The 18,578-nt window shown below is 50.0% G+C and overlaps 1 protein-coding gene across 3 annotated transcripts in view; it reads left to right on the top strand.

Annotated features, from left to right (window-relative positions):
• The window catches only part of STUM (stum, mechanosensory transduction mediator homolog), a 46,896-nt gene extending 28,709 nt beyond the window's left edge, over positions 1 to 18,187 (top strand). The window contains exons 2-3 of one of the 3 annotated variants that reach the window (XM_036918422.2): positions 12,536 to 12,715; positions 16,929 to 18,187. In XM_036918422.2, coding sequence (XP_036774317.2) covers positions 12,536 to 12,715; positions 16,929 to 16,963 — 215 coding nt within the window. In that variant the 3' untranslated portion in view covers positions 16,964 to 18,187. The other 2 variants (XM_057507870.1, XM_036918420.2) reach the window with 2 other exon arrangements.
• Positions 18,188 to 18,578: the final 391 nt, after the last annotated feature.

Genomic DNA, 18,578 nt, shown 5'->3' with positions numbered 1-18,578 from the left:
TGGGCATCACCTGGAAGGAGCAGTTTTCTCCCAGCTGCTCCCTGTTCAGTGGGATGATGGTCTGTCCTTCAGTGCTCAGTCCCCTCATTAAAGGGGTTGACACGTCTCCTGGAATGGCTGGCCAGATGGGTGGAGGGGCAGAGGTAAAGGAGCAGAGCCGGTACTGGGGGCGGGCAGGCTGTGTGTTCTGGGGTTCCCTGCTACGAGGGCCCCCACAGGGCCAGGAGACTTGACTTTGGCATTCACGGGCTACCTCCCTATGGGTTGCACCTCTTTAATCATGTTGGCATTCTAGTCAGGGAAGAAAAAGGGATTCTCCACAACTCGAAAAGCCATGATGACACAAAACCCAGTCATGAGCAGACAGACTTCACAGGGTCAAGGGTCCGAGCGGCTGTGTGTGTGTGTCCACACACCGTCCAAAGCAGGTGTGTCCCAGCCAGAGGCTCACCTCTCATTAAGGTTGCCAATCACTAGTGAGTGAGTGAGCCTCCAAAGGGCACTTTCTTATCGTGGTAAAATGTACATAATGTAAACTTACCATTTTTAAGTGTACAGTTCAGTGGCATTAGGCACATTCACATTGTTGTGCAACCATCACCCCCAACATCTCAGAAATGAACAGAACCTCTGTATCTCCTGAGCACTAACTCTCTGTGTTCCCCTTGGGCCTCATGAGGCTGAACAGTGACCTTAGTGATTATCATAAATTTTTCAAGAGGGGGTGGAGGAGTAAACCCTGCTGGCCGAGAACCAGCCCTAGAGCAGGATTCTCAGAGGCTATTCCGGTCGCCTGCCTCCCAGGCTGAGGCCAGGGTCCTCCTCACCCTCCCATCTACCCCTTCCTGCGGGTACCATGTGCTACGTACTTCATATGCCCTGACTTACACTGGCGGTGGGGGGCCAGGGGCTGTCATGATCCTAATTTCACAGACAGGGAACCTGAAGTCAGAGAAGTCACGTCCCTTGTCAAGGCCTCTGGGCTTATCAGCGGTGCAGCTGGAGTTGGGCCCTCAGCATTCAGACACCAGAGTCACCTTGGTAAACACGGCGTTATCCTGGCAATGCTGACCACACAGCATTGCGTGTCCGGAGGCTTATGTGTCTCTTGCTGGCTGGGAGGTTCTTGGGAGCAGGGACACTGTCTTTCTATTTGGGTACATGTAGATTCAGCTCAGCTCTTGGCACCTGGCAGATAATTCCCAAATGCTACCTGAATCCGTGGAAAACGGTATGGATGAGACGAATTGGATCATTTTAAGGCACAGACAACGTTGTGCCCAGAAATGCCGGCCAGCCTACGGGCCTGGGTTGCATGATTGGGAATGCTCTGCGGCTTCCAGTGAGGCACGTCAAGCCCACGAGGCCTCCGCTCTGAGGGCAGATGCAGGTCCTCTGTGTGGCCACAGTGTGGGGTCCAGCCCAGGGACAGCTCATCCAGTGGCTGCACACCTGGCCTCACACACTCGGGCACCAGAGGCCCAAGGCAGCCTTCCTCCCTGGCTGAGTCCATACGGAGAGGGACTCACCTTCACCAAGCTCAGTGTTGAGCACATGGAGGGTGCTTCATAGATAAGAGGAGGTATTATTTGGGGGCTGGAATGACTGGATGAAGCTCAGCCCTGAGCCAGGATGTCTTAGCCTCGTCCCGTGCATGAAAACCTCACTCAGGCAGAGGGTCAGTGCCAGACTAGGGGACCCCCTGCTCAGAGGCTGCAGCAGTCGCCTGCCCCTCCCCAGGAGCCTCTGGGTTTCCTCATTTGCAGGTTCTCACTGTGTTAATTCAAAAAGGCTCCCTGGCAGCCATGACCTTGGGCAGAGCCCCTTTCTGTTGTTAATTGCAGCGCCTACCTGCCCGTGGAAATTTCATCTGTCAGGTTGCAAATTCTAAGGAGATGGAAGCTGTGTTGTCCTCTCCAACAAGTGTCCTTGCCCAGCTTTCCACCCGACTGGCCCCCTTAACCCCCATCCTGCTGGAGGGCAGGAAGGACAAGCCCTGTCCCCAGGGGCCTTGGGTGACCAGCTCCCTGCCCTGGACATTGCACAGCTGACCCCCACACACACCCCTTCTATATCCCTTTCCCTTGGCTCACCCTCAGCATTTAAGCCCAGAATCTGTCATAACAAGGCTCAGAGCCAGGAACCGAGAAATTCCATGTGGTGAAATTAATATCCTGGGGAGATCCCAGGGCCGCCTAGGGTCTGTGAGAGACGGAAGGTAGGCAGTTCTGTTCTGCAGCCCCCAGTCCCACACAGTCTGTCTAGGGCTGGGGGCACATCTTGGAGCAGTCAGGGGTCTGGGGGACAGGGGAGGAGGTTGAAGGCAGGGGAGGAGGTTGAAGGCAGAGGACACATGCTAACAAGTACAGGGCGGCTGATGCAATGCACAGCGACATTAAATTCATTACCAGCTCCAGTCAACCTAGCCTCCAGCAGGATAATCAACTGAATGTCATGGTGGGGCTAAGAGGGATGGAAGACAGAGCTGGTCTCATCTTCTCTGTCCTCAAAAAAAAAAGATTTATCTGTAGGCAGCCAAGGGGACTCTCTGTCCCCCTTCCTTTATACCACTGACCTTTTCAGTTGGAAAATGCAAGGCCCGCCACCTGGCTGCGGTAGCGCCAAGGATAGTTACCTACCGAGGTCTCGCCTGAAAGCCCCCATACATGTCTGAAGACTTCCATCCACTGCCTTCCCTGAGCTGCTCGGCCCTGGGTCCCAACCCTCAGCGTTTGCCTGACACTGGGGAGGAACATGGAGTGTGGGCCCAAACTGGTGCTCTCTGGGGAGAGGAGGGAGGGGCCAGGCCGGGGCAGCAGCTGGAGCTGAGAGCAGGGTGGTTTGGCTCTAACTCCTCCCCTCTGCTGGAGGGACAGAAGGCCCACCTGTCCACCCTGCATTACTTTTCCTCCATAAAACCTGTGCTTGGATAGATCTAGGACATAATGAATGTACTTCCCAATCTCTAAGTGACAGTGGCAGATGGGATGGTCAGTATTAGCAGGAGACCCCAGTTACTGCCCTGCGGTGATGTGTTTCCAACCAAACCCTCCTAAGCCAGGGTCCCATGGGTGTGTGCCCTGTGTGTGTGTCGGCGGCGGGGTGGATGCAGGGAGTGTGCACTGTGTGGAGTGTTGAAAACGGTTCACAGACCCCTTTGACCACTGGTCCAGGATATCTGGGTGGAAGGCACTAGCAGATTCATTGCAGACTTCGAGGGCAGTCAGGATGACAAAAATTCTCAAATAGCCCCATCCAGCCCTGCTCTGCCTTGCTCTGGGTGTCTCCGCTTTGCAAATTCCTTGTTGAGCAAGATGCAAGCGCAGACCAGTTTGGGTCCACAAAACATTTCTGGATGAGGACACAGCCACCCTCACAGACTTATGCAGCCTCGACTCCTGGCCTGGGAGCCTGTACAAGGCACGGCTGGCTCCCGGCTCCCGGCCTGGTGCCCTACCTCCCTGCCCAGCCAGCCTTCCTTCAGAGGATCCTGAGGGGCAAAGCTGCCTCCTCCTGGTGGGATCCTGCACCTCCTCATTCTGGGCTGCTCCTCCTACGTGCCCAGGAACAAGCCAGGTCCAGGAGCCCGTCCCCAGTGAGCCCTCTGGTCTCCCCAGGACAGAGGAGGATGGAGGAGTCTGAGCCCTTTGGGGAAGCTGCCAGCACAGCAACCTCCAAGGAGAGGTGGTGGTGGCCAGAGGGGCTGTGGCTGAAAGCCCTCTGGTGTCTGCTCAAAGCGTCTATGGGGGGCTCCTCAGGCCTCTATTCCTCAGGATCATGGCAGGTTGTGCAAAGCCCATGCCTGCACCTGAGTTCTGGATATCTTAAAACACCCTGATTTGGGTGGTTAACAGTACAATTTGCCGCCCTCATTTTCCTTTGTGCCAAGGGGTGTTGGCCAGGCCTTGGCACCCCCAGGAGCAGCAAGCCCAGAGCCCAGCCCCTGCCTCCTCCCCTGCCAACTCGCTTCACCTCCCTTCTTGTCCCCTCCCATGGGGATCTTGGATTTGGTTTTTGCCTTTTTTCTTGAACATCAGCTTTTAGTTAGTTAGTTAGTTGTGGTACATACACTAAAATGCACAAATCTCAGTGTACAGCTTGATGAGCTTTGACACATGTACCTCTCCTGTAACCATCGTTCCCATCTAGACATCAAACATTCGCCTTCACTGTTTCCCTTCCCCCTCTCTCACCCACCCCCAACCCTCTCAGGGCTTGGCAACTGGCTCTTCTCCCCCCTTCTGTCTCTGACCCCTCTTGGGGTCAAAGTGTCTGTGCTAAAATCCAACCTGATGGTGCGATTCCCCATGAAAGGCAATTCCCCGTTGCCTGGCAGAGGAAGTCCGACGCCACAGCCAGGGCCTCAGGTCCTCTTCCGTCTGACCACTGCACACCCACCATGGTCTCATTCTTTTCCTTTATGAAGGGTTGTTTTTCTGTTTTGTTTTTGTTTTTGTTTTTTAACCAGAGTTGAGCCAGCTTTGCTTTTTATCACCCCGCATGCACCTGGTGCAGCTCAGAGCCCCCGTCTTCAGACGGGCACTGGGGGTTCCTTCCCCTCTTTTCCTAAGATTTCCCGACAGCTCTCCAGACCTTTCCTCCAAACCCAGCCACTCACTCTTCTGTGAAAACGCCCCCATGTGACCAAACAGAATCAGTCATTGGCCCTTTGTGACCCAGCATCCCCACCAGAGCATGGCTCCGGGCAGGAGTGGGAGTGGGCCCAGCACTGGTGCCTGGCTGGTGCTCAATGGAGTAAATTAGAATCAGCATGTTGCCATTGAGTAAGACTCATTTAAAGTAATTAGCACCTCTTCATATGCAAATGTGCAAAACCATTTTCAAATTTACTGCTGAAAAGATTAAAACAATGTTTTTTATTATAAATCCATTCTCTTAATCCTTAACCTTCTATGGCACATGTCATCTTATATGGCAAAAGGGGCCTATTACCATTGTTACCTAGTTAGTGGAATTACTTATCTTAGTTAATAATAACTAATTAATTGTTAATTTATCCAAATGAATGCAACTGCTGGAAATATGTATATACATGGTACAATCAGATGTGTACGGGATGCTTACATTTTTGTTCACATCTTAGAGTTGTCACAGGTGTGGCAGTGTGGGGGAAAGAGAGTAGTGATCGGAGGCCCTGCCAACTGGCTAACAGGCTGCCACCTCCTAACTGAAGCGCCACTGCCCTTCTTCACTAGCAGGTGAGCCCGCGTCTCTGCGGGTGTCCCTCATACGTGTAGCCCCGTGTGTCCGCAGAGCGGCGGGCTCCCAGGATGACTTATCTCCACCACAAGCAGACAAGTGTACAGGAAGGCCCAGGGGCCTCCAGCCAGTCTGGTAAATCCGGATACATCCCATCTTTTGACAGGAGATGGACTTCAGTGACTTTATAACTAAGAATCTCTGAGTTCAGGGACAGAGTTTCCTTCTGTTCAGAATTTTCAGGTTCCCATTAGGCTGATCCATATGAAACTGCTGTTACTCAGCTCTTCTGGACCTGCGGAAATTTCAGTTGGTTCCATGGGATTCCGTCTAGTGAGACCAGGCAGGGAGACTGAGGCAAGGCCACAGCTACAGAGGCAGAGGCCACAGAATCTCAGTCGGCTCCCATCAAGGCAGGACACTGTGGGCCATGGCGAGGGTGCTGTCGGCTTGAGGGCCTTCTGTGAAGGACTCCGGCCGGGGCAGGGGGCGGGTGGAGAGGTTCAGGGATATTTTGAAAATCATTACGGAGGAAGTTTCTTTCCTTATTTTTTCCAATTCTTTTTATTGCGGTAAAAACGCGTAACACAAAATTTACCATCTTCACCATCTTTAAGTGGTGGTTCAGTTGCACAGCCACCACTGCCGTCTGTCTCCAGAACTCTTCATCATGCAAATCTGAAACTCCATTCAGCACAAACTTCCCATTCCCTCCACCTCCAGCCCCTGGCAACTAGCATCCTACTTTCTGTCTCTGTGAGTCTGATGACTCCTGGGACCTCAGATAAGTGGAACCGTTTGTCTATGTGTCTGGCTTATTTCACTTAGCATGTCTTCCAAGTCCCTTCATGGTGTAGCAGGTGTTGGCATTTCATTCCTTTTTAAGGATGAATAATGTTCCATTGTATGTATGGACCACATTTTGTTTATCTGTCCATTCACTGATATTTGGGTTGCTTCCACGTTTTAGGTATTGTGCCTAGCACTGCTATGAACATGGGTGTGCAAATATCTCTTTGAGAGTCTGCTTTCAACTCTTTGGGGTGTATATCCAGAAATGAAGTTGCTGGATTATACAGTAATTCTAATTTTAGTTTTTTGAAGAACCGCCATACTGTTTTCCACAGCAGCTACACTAATTTTCCTTACTTTTAAATGTAGGGATGCAACATCCTAGGCTGAAAAGAATTCAGGATTCTAAACTAGACAGAGCTGGATTTAAATCTAGGCTCTGCTATATGGCTCGATCATTCAGTCTCTCTGAGATTTGCCCCATCTGTAAAACGGGGATACTAATAACTACCTCCAGCTATTGTAAGAGTTGGAGGTAAGGTAGGAAGAGAGAGAAGAGCATGGTGTAGCCCGTTGTAGGTGTGTGGTAAGTGGCATCTGTTATTTTTACTTAATATTTTCCCACGTACTCTTCATCTTCTACCACCTTTCTACTTCTTCAGTGTCCTCTTTTTCAGTGGTGTTATCTTATGTTTATCCCATATCCCACTAGCAGAGGCAAAGGATGGTGACACACATCTCCCAATGGTCTCTAAGTCCCCTGTTCCCTCCTGTGTCCACTACTAGGCCCCGAGACTCCCCCCATTTCTCAGCTGCTGCCTCCTCCCGGTTTGTCTTCCTCATCTCAGACACTTTCAGTCCACCCAACACCCTGCTGATAAATTAATTTTCTTAAATCACTGCTTCCATTATGTTTCTCTCCTACTCAAAACTCTTTGTCTGAATTCTACTCCCCTTGGATTAGGGGCAAGCTCCTTACCCAGGCATCAAAGTCCTCCACAAATGGCCTGAGCAGCCCTCCATCCCATCCCCATGCCCTCCCCCAAGTCACCACTCCAGCCCCCACAGCACCCCTGCCCTACTCCTCCCCTCGGGAAGAGGCTGGGGTTTGAGTGCCAGTCCCATTGACTGCTCCTCTGCAAAAGTGGGCAAGCCTTAGTCCCCTGCCTCCTCTGCAGGCATGATAACGAGCTTCCTCATGAACCTGGGAGCTTCTGGGGGCAGGGACTGAGTCAGATTTCTGAATTAGCCACCTAGAGACTTAGGAGTTGCAACCCAGCATCACCCCCTAGAAAGGAGGGTCCAGCAGAGGCTCTGCACCCTTGGCTGCACTTCTCTTTGGTGAAGTTCTATTCAGACTTCACCTCTGAGCTCCCCCAAGGGCCACTTTGGGCTCTGTGCCGGAATAGGAGGGGCTAGAGGTCGGTTGATCTTGAATCTGTGGTTCTCACACTTCAGTAAGCATTATCATTACTTGAGTGGAGGGAGAAACTTGCTTAGAAATGCAGATTCCTGGGCCACTCCTTAGACATTCAGATCTCAGGTGGGACCCAGGCACCTGCATTTTCCCAGTTTTATTGAGAAGTAATTGACATACATCACTCTAAGTTTAAGGTGACTGGCATGGTGGTTTGATTTACATACATCGTTAGAAAATGCCCACAACAGCATCAGCTCACACCCATAATCTCACAGAGATACAATAAAAAGAAAAGAAAGAAGAGGAAAGAAAAAACAAACTCTCCTTGTGAGGAGAACTCTCTAGGAATCACTCTCTTAACAAGTTCCCCGCACGTCACACAGCAGTGCGGGCTCTAGTCACCATGCTGGGCATCACAGCCCCGGTGCTTATTTATCTTGTAACTGGAAGTTTGTACTCTTGACTACCTTCCTCCAATTCCCACTCCCTCCATCTTCTGCCTCTGGCCACCACAATCTCTTTTTCTGTGAATTTATTTATATATTTATTTTTTATTTGACATGGAAGTGAGATCATGCAGCATCAGCATTTGTCTTTCTCTATCTCACTGTTTTCACTTAGCATAATGCTGTCAAGGTCCATCAGTGTCTCAAATGACGGGATTTGCTCATTTTTTTAACGGCTAAAAACAATGTGTATATATATATTCTATTATATTTATATATATGTATAATATCAAAACAAATATTCTATTATATATATTTTATTACATATATGTATAATATCTATAATAATATCTAATGGAATAATATGTCTACCTATAATTATATATATATAATACTTTATTGCTAAAAGATGCTATTACCTGAGCCTTCAGCAAGTCATAATCACTGATCACAGATCACCATAACAAATATAATAATGAAAAATGTTTGAAATATTGTGAGAATTACCAAGATGTGACACAAAGACAGGAAGTGAGCAAATGCTGATAGAAAAATGGTGCTTACAGGCTTGCTGGACCTAGGGTTGCCACAAACCTTCAATTTATTAAAAAAATAGTATCTGAGAAGTGCAGTAAAGCAAAATGCAGTAAAATTATGTCTGTATGTGCTTGTGTATTCTGGGCTCCTAATTCTGTTCAATTGGTCTATTTGTCTGCTTTAATGCCAGTACCATATTGTTTTGATGACTACAGCTTTGTAGCAAAGCTTGAAATCAGGAAGTGTGATGCCTCTTGCTTTTCTTCTTTCTCAGGATTGTTTTGGCTATTTGGAGTTTTTTAAAATTATTTTTTGTGTGTGGTTCCATATACATTTTAGGAATGTTTTTTCTACTTTTGTAAAAAATGCCATTGGAATCTTAATGGGGATTGCATTGAATTCATAGAAGGCTCTTCATAGTACTGACATTTTAAGAATGTTAGTTCTTCCAATCCATGAACATAGGATACCTATCCATTTATTGTGTCTTCTTCAATTTCTTTATTCAATGTCTGTAGTTTTCAGAGTGGAGATCTTTCACCTTCTTGATTAGATTTATTCCAACATGTTTTATTGTTTTTGACCTTGTAAATGTGATCAATTTCTTTATTTCTTTTTCAGAAAGTTTGTTGTGTATAAAAATGCTACTGAAAGTTTTATGTTACTTTTGTATTCTGCAACTTTACTCAATATGTTGATTTGATTTAACAGCTTTTTGATTGTTTTGGATTTTCTATATATAAAATCATGTCATCTTCAAATAGAGACAATTTTACTTCTTCCTTTCCAATTCTGATACCTTTTACTTCTTTTTCTTGCCTGATTGCTCTAGCTAGGACTTTAGGTACTATGTTGAAAAATGTGGTGATAGTGGGCACCCTTGTTATGTTCCTGATCTTAGAGGAAAAGTTTTCAATCTTTCAATATTATGATGTTTGTTGTGGGTTTAGTATATAAATGGCCTTTATTATGTTGAGATGTGCCCCTTCTTATGCTTATTTTGTTAAGAGTTTTTATCACAAATGGATTTTTTTTTTGTCAAATGCTTTTTCTGTCTTTTGTTCTATTAATGTGATGTATCACATTGATTGATTTGCCTGTGTTGAACCATCCTTGCATCTCATGGATAAATCCCATTTGATCATGGTGAATGACCCTTTAAATGGGCTATTGAATTCAATTTGCTATTTTTTTTTTTTAGAATTTTCACTTCTAGGTTCATCAAGGATATTGGCCTATAGTTTCTTTCCTGGTAGTGTCCTTTACTGGTTTTGGTTGCTAGTTGGGATGGCTACTTGGGCACTGCAGGTATGAACTCAGGCTGCCAGGATCTCTGTGCTGATGGTTGCAAGCTCCTCCCATCTCTCCTTCACAGATTCCCAGTAGTTGAGTCATGCAGATTCTCCTGTAATCCTTGTGGGACAAAATCAGAGTAAGGGGTCCCACAAAGTGAACCCAATGTTGAGGGTGCTGGTTGTTTTCCCTGCCTTCTCTTTTCCCACTGGAAGAACTGGAGGCTCAGGGGAGATCTTTGCATGTGGTGTGTGCTGTCTTGGGGGAGGGGCAATGCAGTGAGCATGTGGCCACTTCTCTGACCGTCTAATGCCATCTGTCTTGGTCTCTGTGTTCCAGGGGGTTGCTTCATCCTCACCCCCATGTTCTAGGATTCTCTCAGTTGTGTCTTGCTCTTGTATAGTTGTTAGCTGTTCTTGTGATGGGGAATGAAGTCAGGAATGACCTATGTCACCATCTTGGTGATGTCCTTCCCTCCAGGCATATGCATTTTGAACAAATAGGGCAGGTGATGATGCAAGTGATCCAAGGATGCACTTAACATTGGTTGCATTTCCTTGGACCTCCACATTCCACCTACTTTATACAAGGCACTGTGTTGGGGGCAGGGGCAGACAGGTGAATGAGATGCTACCTGGGACCTCAGAGGTCAACCAGTCGGGCAGAAACACACAGGTTAGTGGCAGTTGTTAAGATGAGGAGGAGGATGGAGCAGAGATCAGCACATGGTCTTAGGGGTCAGCCTCAGATCAGAGACACAAGGGCATGGGATAAGGGAAAGGCCCCAAGAAGCTCAGGGGAGCTACCAGTTGGTCAGGGAAGGGCCAGGAGCCAGAGTGCAGAGAGAGAGGAAAACTGATGGCTGCACAACTTACTCAAGGAGCAGGAACTGTGATAGCAGTGGGAGAATGGCCACTGGTCTATGGCTGACTTCCCATGTGAACTGTGTTCTCATCTGGACCTGATTTGGCAGGTCATCTGCACCTGTGAGGCAGTGCAGGGCAGCAGGGTGCATCCATTGGCATCCAGCAGCGGTGGGGCTAATGCCTACCTGTGATTAGGACCTTGGACAAGATACTCACTTCTTCTGTGTGTGTGTGTGTGCTTTAAAATATAGGTCTTATTATTTACATATGGTGAGGGCACCAGATCAGGAAATGACTGCTATTGAAAAGACAGTTTGTTACTCATGGTTCCTAAGAGGAAGGGGCTCCCGTGCCATAGAGGGGCTACCTGGGGAAGCACCAGAGATGGTCAGGAGGCACAGGAGTGAGGGAAAACATGGGCCTTTCTTGTGGTTTCTGTGGGGAGGAAGGGGCAAGGCAGGGTAAGCAGACTTAGGACTGGCTCATTTGAATAACGTCTGTGGTATCTGGGGTGTAGGTGTGGCCCCTCATTGTCTGGTATCTGGGCCTGGGTGATTAAGGCAGGGGAATAACATCCCTAAGTGACAGGCTGATACATACAGTGGTGGGGTGGGTTCTGGATTAGTTGGTTTGCAAACGAAAGTCATTTCCTATTTCTAGGACTCAGCCAGCCCTGGAGGGGCTATCATCCAGAGCCAGCAAGACCCAGATGTCAAAGCATCAGAAACTCTGGTTAAAGCTGTGTATTTGATACTGTGGTAGGCAGAATAATGTTCCCTGGAGGTGTCTACACCTTGATTCCCAGACCCTGTGAATATGTTACCTGACATGGGACAAGGGGCTTGGCAGCCGTGACTAAATTACAGATTGGAGATGTGGGTGGTTACCCTGGATTATCCAGTGGGCCCAATGTGATCATAAGGGTCCTTGTGAGAGGAAGGCAGGAGGATCTGAGGCAGAGAGAGCAGACGGATGGGAGCAGAGGTCAGAGGAGAGACCTGATGCTGCTGGCTTTGGTGGTAGAGGAGGGAGCCATGAGCCAATAAATGCAGGCAGCCTCTACAAGCTGGAAAAGGCATGGAAACTGATTGTCCCAACACCCTCCAGAGAGGACCAGCCCTGAGGATGCATTTCTGACTTCTGACCTCCAGAATTTTAAGAGAATATATTGGGATTGCTTTAAGCCACGAAGTTTGTGCTAACTTGTTACAGCAGCCATAGGAAACTAATACAGACAGGGAGAAGGCCAGCTGCCTTTTGAGCTGTTGTGAGACTCAGAGCCCACATAGGAAAAGAATCAGGTTTGAGGAAAACATCGGTAAACGTGAGGACATTACCTGTAGGGCTCTGGGAAGTCGTCGACACTGTAAGGAACCTGGACATACCTACCACATTGCTCTGTGCCTTGTGGATACTCATCTGGGGCAGCTGGGGGAACCCCATTCAGGAAGCATTCAAAAAGATCTGCCCTGGCCTGAGCTCTCTCCACTCTGCAGGCAGCAGAGTCTCAGCAATCAGCAAATGTGCTGGGCATCACTCCTGGAGTTGACCTCTGTGGGTGGCTTCCATGTCACCCCCAGGACACCGACTCCTACTTCTGAACTGTTAGGCCCTTAGAATCTTTGCCACACGAGGCTTGTGCCCTTTCTACCTGCTGCCCATGGTCCTTGCAGGTGGCTGCACATTTGCTCCTTAATGGCAGGACATTTGTGCTCCCCTAAAGACCCCAGGACCATGCTGGGTCCTTGGTAGCCCTGGCCATGCCTCCTCCCAGGTGGAGCATCGGTCTCTAATGTGGAGACCAGAGGTGGGCTAGGGTCTGAGTGGGAAGGTGCTGGATGCCAGCTGCTTCTCTCCAAGCTCCTGGGAGGTGGAGAGCTAGACCCCACGTGGCAATAAGTGCAAGTGACCACACTGTGTCTCCAAGTGCTCAGAAATCTGTCCCTTCTGGCCTCTCACAGGGACGTTCGTCTCAGCCTTCACTGTCCTGTGCGGAGCCCGCACTGACCTCCCGGACAGGCACGTGTGCTGTGTCTTCTGGCTGAACATTGCCGCGGCCCTCATCCAGGTCCTCACAGCCATCGTCATGGTGGGCTGGATCATGAGCATCTTCTGGGGCATGGACATGGTCATCCTCGCCAGTGAGTAGCTGCCAGCACCATGCTTCTGGGAGCAGGGCTGGAGGGGGGCAAGAACCAGAGTGGCCTGGGTGTTGGTGGCCCTGCAGGGTGTGAGCACTTCACAGGGAGGCCTGCAGAGCTGGGCCTGCTCCCCACCCCGCAAGGGCAGGTGCTCAAGAGGCTCACCTGTGTCCTCCCCACTAGTGCTTGGAGCTCCTGGCCTTAGAGGATCCTCCCTGCAGGCCCAGCCCCCATGCTGAGGGGAATCATGGATGTGGGTGGCAGACCTGACCAGAGCATATGAGTAGCAGACCTGGGACCTCTGTTCAGCAGGCATGGCAGGCAGCCTGCTTGTCAAGGATGCAGACAGCTGACATTGCCAGAGAGCAAGTATGTGGCCCACGGAGCTCAGGCCCCTAGGCCCACTGTTCTCTCCTCTCCATCATGCAGTTTCCAGAAAGAAGGGAAAGGCCATGTGGAATGCCTGCCCACAGGAAACTCTATAACTGTGTTTTTACTGCCAGAAATTACGTAATTTTCTTTTCATCTAAGCTCTTTGTTGTGTTCACCTATAATTTGACAAATAATCGATTTAGAAAAACTGTTTTGCAAAAGGGCTTAACATTACAAAATCAAGTTTACCAAAGAGGACTTGATTAACATTTTATAGATAGCCTACCAAGGTCTTAAGACAGACACCACCTGTTTTAAGCAGCCCAGCACACTGCCATGTGCCCCCATGCCTGCCCTCTGCCCTTCCTCATTAGGCAGCATGCCTCACTAATGGAACCACCTCCCCTCAGGGAGTTGGCCCTTCTCTTTTTTGCATCCTACACCCAGCCCAGCCATTTGCAGGCAGTCTTGTTACTGGGGTAAGCCGTGCCAGGTAGGACAGCAGAGACAGGAGGGGAAGCCCAGGGCCTGGAATGTTCTAGAATGATCTGTAGCCAACTCAGCCTGAGTTCAGGATCCTGTGAGGGTCCAAAACCCAGGCACACATATGCCAGGACAGGCAGGGCCTCAGGCCAGTGATCAGTCAAGCCACCTGGCCAGGGAAAATACCAGAGCCTGTGCAAGGTCCAGCAGGGCCTGTGGACTGGTCAGACAGGCTGCCTGGAGCAGGTCCTCCAGCAGCTGAGGTTGAGGGGCTGGCTGGATTGCTGGGGTGTCCAGCTCTAGGGCAAACCAGGCCAACCCTGGACCTCCAACAGCTGGAAAATGGGAGGGGAGCTCCAGGAGCGGTCAGGGGTGCCCCTCCGCAGGGGAGGGCTGTCCTCAGGGCAGGTGAGCAGGCAGAGTGGCAGAGACGCGACACACCACCCAGTGCCCTGGTGAGGGTCTGTGGCTGTGCCCAGGGTGTGCTTCCATTTGGGGCCACAGGACATGGCCAACAAGAATGAGCTGCTGCAAAATCTGACAGTCTCCCAGGGGGCGCTTGGCACCTCCCTGGGGGCCTGCGGGGTGGCTGCCAGCTTCCTGGCCCTGCCCCCAGCTGGAACCTGGAAGGTGCATCTGCTCAGGAAATCGTCCTCAGCAGCAGTTCCAAGACCAGTGAAGGCTGCCACACTTCTGCCCTTCAAAGCCCCTGACCCCTCCCAGTGCCTGTGCCCCCGGGGCTTCAGCGGACCCTCGCCATTAAAGCAGACACACCTATATCACAGGCTTGTCCCAATGAACGCATGTTGATGTCTAATCTGATCCCTAGACTTTCTGGTGTCCTTTGGTCATCCTCTGTACTCAGGAACTGCAGGGTCTGGATGGGAGGCTAACCTAGGGAGCTCCCTTTATCGTGTCCTAGATGAAGAGACAGACCCAGTCACTTGTTCACTTTCCACCACCCTGGGTTGCTGACTCAGCCAGGAGCGCCTCCTTATGGCTGATGTGAGGGCCATCACCAGCTGCAGGATAATCAAGTGTGAGAGCCCCCATCCCACCCCATGCCTTTGCTCAGGTCAGAGGTGGCTCCTTGCATCAGACCTTTTAGAACACGGTTGGGGGTGGACTTGCAGACTGCACCAGAAAACCCCTCTGCCTGCTCCCCACTAAACCCTCCTGGCCACCCCTTCCCTCACCCATCTCAGGAGGGGTGCCTCTGTGCTTCCTCCAGAGAGCCAGCCCACCCTCCAAGGATGAATAGTCATCATTCTTGAGATGGTGCCGTAGGCTGGGATGAATCCAAGCAGCAATGGAGTGTGTGTGTCCCAGAATGAGTACTTTGAAAGGAATAACCATGACTGACCTGTCTGTCCTAGTACACAGCTGGGAAGGGACAGTGCTTTCTGGTGTCCCTCCAGCCCCTGCCTGTAAAAATAAAGGGACTTTTCAGTTGTCAACAATATAGATGATTTTTCCCAGCATTGTCTAGGGTGTCACCAACAAACACACCATCAGGAAAAACTCCTAAGAGGGGAATCAGAGAAATAAAGATCACAGTAGAGGTTCAAATCAGGAACTTACAATCACGCTGCTCTATTTATATTAATAACAAGTAACATTACACCACAGCCTGTCTTGATTGTGGGATCAGACTTAGTGCGACAGTAGCTGCTTTCTCCTGCAGTACCCATGGCGGATGCTGCTGATCAATCATGACTCCTGCTGAGCAGTCTCACATGTTCTCAATGCAGGGCTTCAGGCAGTGGCTGCCAATTGATACAAGATGTCCACAGGCTAAAACCTGTTTGCTTTCCCTGGGCCTGCGTCTTTCCCAAAGCACTGGTTTTGGTGTATGTGGCTCCTGTGCATATAAAAGGCAAGCCACATGGCTTCAGACAGAGCCAAGCTACTGCCAGGAGGGTCACTTCAACACCTTCAGGTGGTCACAGTCAAACCTGTCCTGCTGCTGTCTGTCCTGAGGCCCACTCAGAATTCTTTTCAAGCCAAACATGGGTTGGGTATGAAAAAAAAGTGAGAGACAGGAGGTGAGCAGAAGAGCATGAGTGGCTGCGATGTGTTGGAGAGAGATTCCTGGCGGAGTTCCACCAGGTGTGAGCCTGGGGATGGAGCCCTTGCTGTGCACACCTGCAGCTCCCTGCCACATGCCAATGGGGCTGGCTGCTGGCTGCTGGCTGCCATGAACACCTGAGCCTGCACATCCTTCCCTATTTATATTTCAGGTAGGCCCAGGCCTGGTTTTCAGAGTGCTTTCTCTTTCTCTTTTTCTCCCCTTCCTCATGCTGCCTCACATCCCTGTGTTGCTCCAAAGTTTCCCAAGGTGAGTCTGATGGATGCACAGATCTGGGGTCCTCCCCCAGTTGGCCACTGGGCTTTTATTTTTAACTTTTTGTTCGGGAACACATCTAAAAATGGACAAAAGGGGAAGACCCAGTATGACAAGCCCCAAACACCCATAGCAGCATCAATTGTCAGCTCATGGCCACTTTGTTTCATCGGTTACATCTGACACCTTCCCTGCATCTTCCCCACCCCCATAGACCATTACTGGCACCTAAAATTGATGAATAACTTGATAAATAAGAAGGAAAAAACAGTAAGTCCACAGATGCTCCTCTGTGGGCTAAGTTACCAGTTCATGGGGTGAGGACCATTCAGCAATACCAGGCTCCTAATTTCAACCTAAATATTTCTGTAGGTATCATTTTTTACAAAAAAAAAAAAAAAAAAGCAACCATAACACCCTTTCATACCCATACAAACTGGCAACAATTCCCCCATGTCAACAGTGCTTAGATTTTCCTGATGGTCTCATATCCACAATATCTAAAGGCCCGAAGCCCTCATTCACCTCTACCTGTATCACAGATGTTCAGTGGGCTGCATGTGTTCATGGCACGCCTTCTGTGCGCTGTCTGCCCCCATTCCTCCCTCCTCTTCTCTGTCCTCGTGCACCACATATACCTGGTGGCCGTCCCTTGGGGAAGCTTGCTCATACCTGCTCCCAAGGCTCTGCATTGGGAAGCCATACTAGGCCAGTCTGGTGAGGCCTTTTCATACACATCGCACAATTCAGGAGCATGTTGATACCCCACCCCCACCCTGACACCCTCCTCCCATATATCTCCCCTAAACCCAGAGTTCCACAATTCTCCACTCTTCCTTTTGTTTCCCATTAAAACACCAATTTTCTTGGGAAAAGTTGGACTCTGACTGCAGCAGTCATTTATACCTCAGTGTGAATAAGTTCTCATAAGTGTTTCTTAGTCTAGGGACACCTCCTGAAGAACTCCTGAAAGAGGCAGGCATCTAACTACCTGTCCTCTGCTTCTTCTCACAGGCTACAAGGAGCAGGGCATCCCACAGCAGCTGTGAGCCCCAGGAGCTGCCAAGAAGCCCGGGTGGTCTCATGGAAGCCCCACAGGCAGTGATGGGCACAAGGACCTTTACATGTTCTTTTCTGCTGGTTCCTGGGTTTGGAGTGGAAAGGGGAGATTTTTAAAGTATTATTTATTTTGAGAACACACCTACTTTTCTCAACAAGCTCTGAGGGCTGCCTGCTCCAGAAGGTAGGGGCAGGCCCCCAGAGCATGTCGAGTGGGGCAGGAAGTGGGGTGGAGACAGGTGCTGGCAGAGTCTGGAATGTGCGGGCTTACCCCCACCACACTGCCGGAGGCCAGCTGCCGAGGGCCCTGTGCCGGGGAGCAGGGCCCCACTGTGGGGTAGGACTGTGGTGGATGTGCCCTCTGGGTCCCCAGCCCCTACCTAAGCATTTCTGCTATGGTCTCTGGGGACAGCACCAGGGCAGAAGTGAGGCTGGAGAAACCCCAGCCCAGCATGGAAAGGTCCACTGTGCCCTTAGCAGGCCCAAGGCAGCAGTGGGGCAGCTCCCCATAAATATCTCCTGGCCCTGCCCTCCCTTAGTGCAGCCACCCCACTTCTTACCACTGAAATCTCTAGGCCTCAGTGTGTTTTGACCTTTGTTTCCCCAGAAGGGGGCCAGTGCTCAATCCCTGGGCAAAACTGCTGGAACCACCAAATGTTCACACACAGAGAGCATGGTTGGAGAGAGTCCAGCCTGACAGCCTCTCACATTATATTTAACACCAATTCTAGACCACAGTCCTTCTTCTGAACTCTTAAGGCCAAATAGGTCTCTGAATTCAGAAATGTAGGATTTAAGAAACGGGGTAAGAGACATTTGCTCTATAATTCCTGACACCCTGACAGAGTTGGAAAAGCTCCCACCACCAAGCACAGGATTATTTCTGCAGAGAAGCAGGTGAATCGTCAGACTGATGGGATTAATAAAAACTGTAAATAGCCTCGTCATGGTTTAAGTTGAATAGTAGAAAACCTACCATTTGAGAGCTTTTGGGGTTTCAGAATTGCAGAAAAAAATTGTGTGGGGTTGTGGACCTCTCTCTGAAAATCCTTCTTGCAAGCAGATGCTTTAGGGTGACTCTGTTGGCACTAAACCCGGATGCCTCCCAGTTGCCCTTCAAGGCCTTTCAATAGTGATTGCTACAGAGTTAGATCCCAACAGAGGGAAGAACCAACAGAAGCTGTCCAGGCCCCCAAGGGTCAGGAAATAATGACCTGAAATTAAGAGACAGGAGATCCAAAGTAACGGTGATGAGGTGAACATACACATGTCTGTCTTCTTTCATTTTTCATTCTAACACAGGAAGTGCCAGTGTGGGACTGGCCCAAAGCCTAGTTTCCAACCCCGCGGGACTCCGTGCCATCGGGTGTGTCCCTCTCTGAGGGGCTCAGTCAGGGGCTCAGCTGGATTTCGGCCAGGGCAGGAGAAGTGGCTGCCTGGCCCCTTTCCTGGTTGCTGGATGGGAACATGTGGGGACAGGCCCCTTGCTCTGCTGTGAGCAGTTTTGGAGGCCTCTGCTTGCAGAATCTCCACTCTTAAATGCCCTGTCTGGGGGCAGTGGCCCACCTACCCCATCCCCTAGGCTTTCTAATGACAATCCTTCCA

The sequence above is a fragment of the Manis pentadactyla genome, chromosome 9, assembly GCF_030020395.1.
Source record: "Manis pentadactyla isolate mManPen7 chromosome 9, mManPen7.hap1, whole genome shotgun sequence".
Taxonomy (NCBI): Eukaryota; Metazoa; Chordata; class Mammalia; order Pholidota; family Manidae; genus Manis; species Manis pentadactyla.
The sequence above is the reverse complement of the archived record's forward strand: the minus strand, read 5'-3'. Positions and strand labels throughout refer to the sequence as shown.